The following is a 7,500-nucleotide window of genomic DNA, read 5'->3' on the forward strand; positions in this document are numbered from 1 at the left end:
AACAGATTCTCTGCTAAACTTTAACCTTAAACCTGCACAATTAGTTGTGCACTCTGTCACTCTGTCTTCCTCACCATATCTCTCCCTCCCTCTCCCTCCCTCTCTCTCTCTCTCTCTCTCTCTCTCTCTCTCCCTCCCTCTCTCTCTCTCTCTCTCTCTCTCTCTCTCTCTCTCTCACACTCTCTCACACACACACACACAACACACACACACACACACACATAATGCAGTTTGGTGAATTTCAGATCCTAGAGATAGATCCAAACCAATTTTACACTGTGCCTGATACTGAATGTGAAAACGTGTCCTCTCTGCTGCCCCCTTCAGGAGGAAAGAACGGGAAGAAGAAGAAATCCAAAGGCAGCAGTAAAGCAGCCAAGCCCACTGGCTCCTGCTGGGCTAACATGCCCCTCCCACCCCCACCCATGAACCCTTTGCCAGGCACAGAGGTGGACCACTACGCCCCTGAGCATGTGGAACAGGGAGGGTGAGTCTGACGTTAACACTCACACATCCAAACAGGAACACGTACACATATACACACACATGCACACACACACATACACAAACATGCACACACACGCACACATACAGGCATACACAGACACACACAAACATGCGCACGCACACACACGTGAGCACATACATGCATACACACACACACACGCACGCACACACAAACATGCGTGCACACATGCACACACATGCGCGCGCACACACACACATGCACACACATGTGCGCGCACACATGCACACGCACACACTTGGGGATTTTCATGGTTTACAAGACGCGCAAGCAGACTGAAATTCTTGCAGTTTAATTGGCAGCACGTAAGTGTTTTCCAACAAAAGCGCCCGAGACAGCTGAACGTGGCGGCAGTTTGGCACCAGGGAGCCTCTCGCGCTGAACGTGATGAGGAGCTGCGCAGTGCTCAGAACGCTTAGGACAGCAAAGAAGAAGAGGAGAGGAGAGGCCTGGGAGTTAGTCTAATGAGCATCACGCGTCTCCTCCACACTGCTGAGCAAGCGGATATCTTTTCTTTTACAACAAAAGCTATAAAATCTCTTTGTTAGGGCTCAAATTGGTGCCGGGGGTTACAGACACTTGCGCACAGGCCTCTTGCGGACCGCGTGAACTTCGCAGGCGCGCAACGGGAGTGGCCTCGCGGCCCACGGCGTCCGAACCTCGCTACATCGCTGATCCGTCCGCTTTCGCAGGTACGAGAGTGACAGCTGGGCTCCACCCCTCCCTGTGCAGACCTACCTGCACCAGGGCATGGAGGATGAGCTCGAGGAAGAGGAACGAGTGCCCACTCCGCCCCTCAGGGGCGTGGCCTCCTCCCCAGCCGCGCTGCCCTACGGCCGGGGCTCCTCTGCTTCGCTAGGCTCCTCCCACCATGATGGAATGCAGTGCATGCTTCAGGCCCACCTGGATGAGCTGACCCGCGCCTACCAGTACGAGGTGGCCAAGCAGACCTGGTGAGAAAGCATGCAGACACCACCACACATTTATTTCCCCCAAACATGGTTTATGCCGTATGTGTTGCCTTTGAAATCTTTTGCAAGGTTTCAGAAGGTTTTGCAAGATTTCGGAGCATTTCCAGTATAGCTCTATAAGCACTCTAGTATCGAGTGCTTTTATGTCTGCCAGTAAAGTACACTGAGTTTTGACTGCTCATGTTGGACTGAGTGTTGAGGCAGATGAGCAGTCTGTGTTGCTACGGTTCATTTTGTCTGAATAAATGGAATTCATGAATCACTTTGATATAACAAAGCACTGAGTTTGAGTTTACATTTGTTTTCTTTTCTGCAAGATGTTGGAGTATGTACAGCGTTTTATGTACTAGGGCAAAAACACAGTCCCCGCGGACAGTAAAAATATTGCAGCATTACAGGGCTAAAATTACATCGCCGAAAATACATTTTTCCACATAATGAGACATTTATGTCCCATTCAGAAGTGCACCTGGTTATTGCGACGTGTGTTATGACAGAGAGCGGCACCAATCAGCCCTGTTTTTGCATATCAATGCAGTACTTCACCGGCGTGACACAGGACACACGAGACTACACCTTAGCTTCAAAAACAGCCTCATTGATTACAGTTGTGCCGCACGGGCAGAGGACCATGACGGAGGTGGGAGAGGGGGTGGTACCAGAGCTCTGGGCGTAATGACTGGCTTGGTGTTGCTACCGCCTCTGACAACAGGAAAAAGAGGCAGTAATTACACGCGAAGCGGTGAGGCAGAGGCGCGGCGGGGTTGACAGCCCGGGCAGCTGCACTGAAGATTATGGACGTGAAACTGACAGGGTGGCCCCACTCCACCCCGCCGTCCACCGACCCAATTACCAGCCCATTGTGGGGGCTCCGCACATAACCCCACTATGGGGCACGGGGGCCTTGGGCTCCGGGTTTCCATGTGGGACGCAAGGCACGCCACAAATCCCGCGCCTGTGAGCAGTGGAACTCATGTCAGTGCTCAGTGGAGGCATGGCAGGGCAGCTTGGGTTCTCCCCCAAGTGCCTCGAGCTCTTCAGCCACGCTGTGTGACTAGTTTAATAATAATGCTTCTAGAATCTTCCGCTCTTCATGCACATTATAGTCATTCCTTTTTCTTTTTTTTCAGGCATCTGAAGGGCAGCTCACAGCCACCCAAGGCCCCCGCCCCGCCAGTGGGTTATGTGTCCAGCACGTTAGGCTCGGACATCCTGACCGAAGGAGAGGACGAGCAGGGGGGCAGCGAGGCTTACGAGCTGTCCCGGCCGCTTTGCGGCTTGGACTACTCCCCCGGACTCAGTCTCGGAAGCAGGGACGCGGTCTCAGGTGAGCAGAGCTATTGAATCGCACACTCGAACAGGCACATCGGTGGACCTCAGCCGTCCAAGAAATTGCATTAATTCTTCAGGGGAAACAGCGCTGTACACACTTGCTGGATAGAGATATTAGAGTTGTACTCGCATTTCCATTGTTATGCAGCTCTGAGTAAAAAGCTATTGATTTCCAATTTTCTCCAAGCGTAATGATAAAAAATATATATATTATTTTTTTAGATCAGTCATTAGAAGTTTTTTTTGTTGTTGTTGTTGTTTTGGCACTTTTCCAAATGACACATTTATATGAACCGTTAACACTGAGTTGGTGGGGGGAGAAATAGGCACCTTTTCACGGCAAAATTCATATCTGAAAAAGAAAAGCGGCATCACTTACTAGATGCATTAACGTACGATGGAGGCAATCATTTTTGCTTGACATCTCATTTGAGCACTTTAATTTCCATGTCAAAACTGGCTGGATGATTGAAGGACTCCTCAGTGCCAACCTACCACCTCCCCCGTCTGCTGCCTCTCAGAAGCCCATCTACAGGCGAAATACAGCTCTCGGGATAAATAAGTGTCAGAATGCTTCACGGCGGATTCAGAAATGACAAGCCAGGTTTCCGGGATCCGCCGGACCTCTGGAAGCGCGACGGTCCTCCCGTCGGCCTCGCCGCTGCTGCCACCCGATCTGAAGTCGGACCGCAGCCGAGGCGGTAAAACGGAGCCGCTTCTCCGGGAGGCGTGGCGGATCGTGCGTGCCGAGAGGAGCCGGAGGGGGTGGGGGGGAGGGCCCCCGGGAACAGTAGACCGCCGTGCTTTGACACCAGGCGTCTCTGATCTGTGAGCCGCGCTGCCGTGATTTAGTGCTTCTCCCGCAGCCGGTAATCTGCCGGCCTGCTTGCTCTGCGTGAGTCGTGTGCTGCGTCTTCCTATCACTGGAAAGGTCTTAGTGGCTCGCTCCTACGGCCCCCTGGAGAATAACCTTGCCGGGCAGGCTCGGCGTTTGGCAGCGACGCGAACCGTTGCGCCCTTGTCGGTTTTACACGAACACCTCCAGACTGGCTGCTCACCCTCCCGTCCTGCGTCCGCAGCGGCAGCGCTATGGCGACGCTGTCTCTGGCACGCTCATCCAAGGCTTTCACAGTGTGTGTGTGCCCTTGTGGCCTCTCTCGACGAAGCAGCGCGGGGCTCTTGGCTCTCTTGGCAGCCGGCCAGCCCTGGGGGCGGGGCCGGGGGCCGCAGAGCTTGGGCCCCCCGAGGGCGTTGCAGCCCACTCACAAGCAGCGAGCCGAGGTGCTGGCTGCCAGCTACGGTGAGAGCCAGCTACAACACCACGGGGCCCAAGACCTGTTTCAGTGCTACAGTCCATTAGTGCTGTAATAGTTGACCAAAATCAGCTGTTACCTGTGCACTCTCTCACTCTCTCTCTCTCTCTCTCTCTCTCTCACACACACACACACACACACACTTATTCTTTTCTCTCTCTCTCAGCGCACACTCCCGCCCCAGAGCCCCTGTGCAGCGTCGGGGCACGGCTGCACACTTCCTGGGGCTCGGTGGGGTCCGAGGGCCCTGACGAGTGCATGGTGTCCACCCTGGAGCGACAACACATGGCCCCCTGGAGCTCTAGAGGTACGCTGGGACGCGGCTCTCAGCAGAGGCCCTGTGCAGAACAGACGGACTCGGCGGCCCTGGGTTCAGCCTGCAGGGAGGCCAGCTACGCACACCTATGTGAGCGAACTTCACCGTGATCGATGTGGGCACAATGGACGTGCACGTCCCGACCCGAGAGCCGAACTGTGCCAAATGTTTTTTCCTCTGTTCCCTTGTGTTTCAGAGTTCCCTGTCTGAGGAATAGGCCAGGCGACTCACTGCCCACCATAATGAGTGCGAGAATGGAAGAGAGAAAGAAAGAGAGAGAGAGAGATTGTTTTATGATTCATCCGTGCAATGTCCAGCGAGCTTCTCCCCGTGGTCCTGTACGAGGCGATCTTTACCTCAGCAAGAGAGGCCAACACTGAACTGTGAAGCAGATGTACAGACACACATTTCATGGCAGGCTTCAGCTCGCCTTCAGCTTTTGTTTACCTTACAAAGGGACTTCACGTGTAACAAAATAGGAAAATACACAATACGTCACAGGAAACTGCGGGTTTTTTTTGTTTGTTTGGGTTTTTTTTGTTTTGTTTTTTTTGTTTGTTCTTAAATCTGAAAAACCACTAGTACGTAAATCCAAATAAATTAAAGGGATGTGTATTTCTTGTAAATATTTTTTTATTTTATTTGATGTTGCTTTACTATGCAAACCAAAATCAAAATTTGAGGTTTGTCTCTTAAGTGGTCTTTTTAACATTGTGAATGGACAAAATGTGGTGTCACAATTTCTTTTTACATACACAACTGTTTGCTCTGTGTAACTACTAAGTTATTATGCGTAATTGTTTATTTTGCACAAACCGTTCTTTGGTGATAAGCACAAAATCTTCAGCGCCTGCTGATATAGAGAGAGAGATATGCTACAGATATGCTAGCGAGCGCTCGTGTGCGCGAGAGAGAGGGTGTGAGAGAGAGGAGTCTGCACAGCACCCTAAACAGAAAGAGATTTAGGACAGAACCGTCCACAGATACAGATGTATTATTACTGAATTGTTGCAAGGCGACTTGTGCTTGAACAGAATGATATTTAAAGCATATAGTAGTTTCTGATACCATCTGAGCAGGCCTAACGCCATTGCCTGACCCTGAGCCCGGTTAAGAAGAGTCCAGATGCTCTGGCGCAGCCCTTTGTGAGTTTTTCGCTCTACAAATCGTATCTATGAATCAATTAAGATATTTGAATAAGGCCTTTTTACAGGTGTCGCGGCCTGTTTATTGCAAGAAGCCCCTCCGCCCCGTGGAGGGAATCAAAGATCTTAAATCAGAGTTCGGGGCCTAGCACAGGTAATGTCACAGTGGATCGTCCGCCGCGTTACTGATGAAAGCTTAATGGAAGGAGCAGATGACAGCTGCTCACGCGTGGCCCCCAGCAGCTGTGTTTAACCTGTGCAAATGAAGGCACATTAGAACAGGTGGGCTGAAATTTTGATGGGGGAAATATAGATAAACAGAAAGGGAACATTGCCCTTGAAATCTTCATTTTCTTCTCCATTTTTTTTGGCAGCATTCCTAGTTCCGTTCCCAGCTCGCATGGTTATTCATAATATGATGCTCTTCAGAAAGCCATTGTAAAAAATATTATAATATCAAACACTTGTCAGATATGTTTATGCTAGAATGCTACTCTGTAAATGAAAGTTTTCAGTAAATATCAGTGTTTCCGAATGGGGAAATAACTATGCTCTCCTGATGAACTTCCAGTACTGACAGAAGCTGAGCCTAGAAGGCTGTCCTCTGGTAATCTACATACACTGCACCTGGGAGGCTGTCCTCTGGTAGTCTACATACACTGCACCTGGGAGGCTGTCCTCTGGTAATCTACATACACTGCACCTGGGAGGCTGTCCTCTGATAATCTACATACACTGCAACTGGAAGTTGTCCTCTGGTGAACTTCACACATTGAACCTAGAAGGCTGTCCTCTGGTGAAGTTCACAGACTGAACCTAGAAGGCTGTCCTCTCGTGAAGTTCACAGACTGAACCTAGAAGGCTGTCCTCTGGTGAAGTTCACAGACTGAACCAAGAAGGCTGTCCTCTGGTGATCTGCATACATTTATTATATTTCTCTGCCAATCCTTTTGCTGAGTTGTTCATTTTTTTGTGGTGTGGATTTTCTCTACCTGTACAGAATCTCTAACCTGCCAGATTTGTTCTGCCCTCAGGAAACCACATACACTTGCAAAATGTGACCGTTTCTGAAACCAACAATGCAAATAAAATCTGTATGTTAATATTGCTTTTGTATTTTCCATTGCTTTTGCATTTTGTATGACACATTTTTCATTTGAAGTTGTAAAGACACAGTGCATGTCTTGTCTCTAAGTTATGTCTTGTATTATTGAATCACTGGACACCGTTATTCACAGACTCACAGATCACTTTTAGCAGGTTTGATATGTCACAGTGCGTTTAAGGAATCTCTCTGTTTAGCTGGATCTAGGCCATGTTAAACTGTCTGAGCTGGATTCACTGAGACCTTTGGTTCATTCTCTCAGTGATTCAGGAGAAGGGTGCTCTATTTTTTATGCGTGCGCCCTTTGTTTGTCACTGAATTGCTGAACTGTCATCAGTGAAGATCGGGTGTTTAGGTGGCAACAGTTGATTCTTTGAAAGCATGTCACTATGAATATGAACTAGAAAAAGCTGAAATATGAACTGCCTTCAGATTCAGCGAGGAAACACTTCTATTTACCAAAAATCTTGCCTTTCTGCAGAGTAACTGTCAGGGTTGCCCTTCCTTTGGTGTTGCAGTTTCCACGGCCATGTGGTCTTTGTTTTGGTTTTGTATTTGTTCCTTGCCTTGTTTTGGTTTTTTTTGCCTTAATTGTGCCCAGCGATACCTTGCTGTCTAAGTGATCCCTTCATGTATTTAAAACCTATCTTTTGTTTGCTTGGTTGCTGGTGACTGGAGACAGTACATTCTGTTTAGTTTTGCATCTTTTTATGTTCTGGCTCACTGTGGTTCTCTGTGTTAACTTGTTATCTTGTTTTATGTTTCATTCAGTCTTGCCTTTTGGTTTGTTTC

General features: G+C 49.3%; 1 protein-coding gene across 2 annotated transcripts in view; it reads left to right on the plus strand.

The window, feature by feature from the left end:
• Nucleotides 1–6,710, plus strand: part of LOC113570047 (roundabout homolog 2-like) — a 73,981-nt gene extending 67,271 nt beyond the window's left edge. For both annotated transcript variants that reach the window (XM_035535868.2, XM_081702294.1), the window contains 5 exons: nucleotides 328–487; nucleotides 1,219–1,479; nucleotides 2,628–2,824; nucleotides 4,309–4,548; nucleotides 4,655–6,710. In XM_035535868.2, the coding sequence (XP_035391761.2) occupies nucleotides 328–487; nucleotides 1,219–1,479; nucleotides 2,628–2,824; nucleotides 4,309–4,548; nucleotides 4,655–4,656 (860 nt within the window). In that variant the 3' untranslated portion in view covers nucleotides 4,657–6,710. The remainder of the gene's footprint in view (nucleotides 1–327; nucleotides 488–1,218; nucleotides 1,480–2,627; nucleotides 2,825–4,308; nucleotides 4,549–4,654) is intronic.
• The last annotated feature ends 790 nt before the right edge of the window (nucleotides 6,711–7,500 follow it).

Source organism: Electrophorus electricus, chromosome 19, assembly GCF_041902795.1.
Source record: "Electrophorus electricus isolate QZ-2024a chromosome 19, ASM4190279v1, whole genome shotgun sequence".
Classification (NCBI taxonomy): Eukaryota; Metazoa; Chordata; class Actinopteri; order Gymnotiformes; family Gymnotidae; genus Electrophorus; species Electrophorus electricus.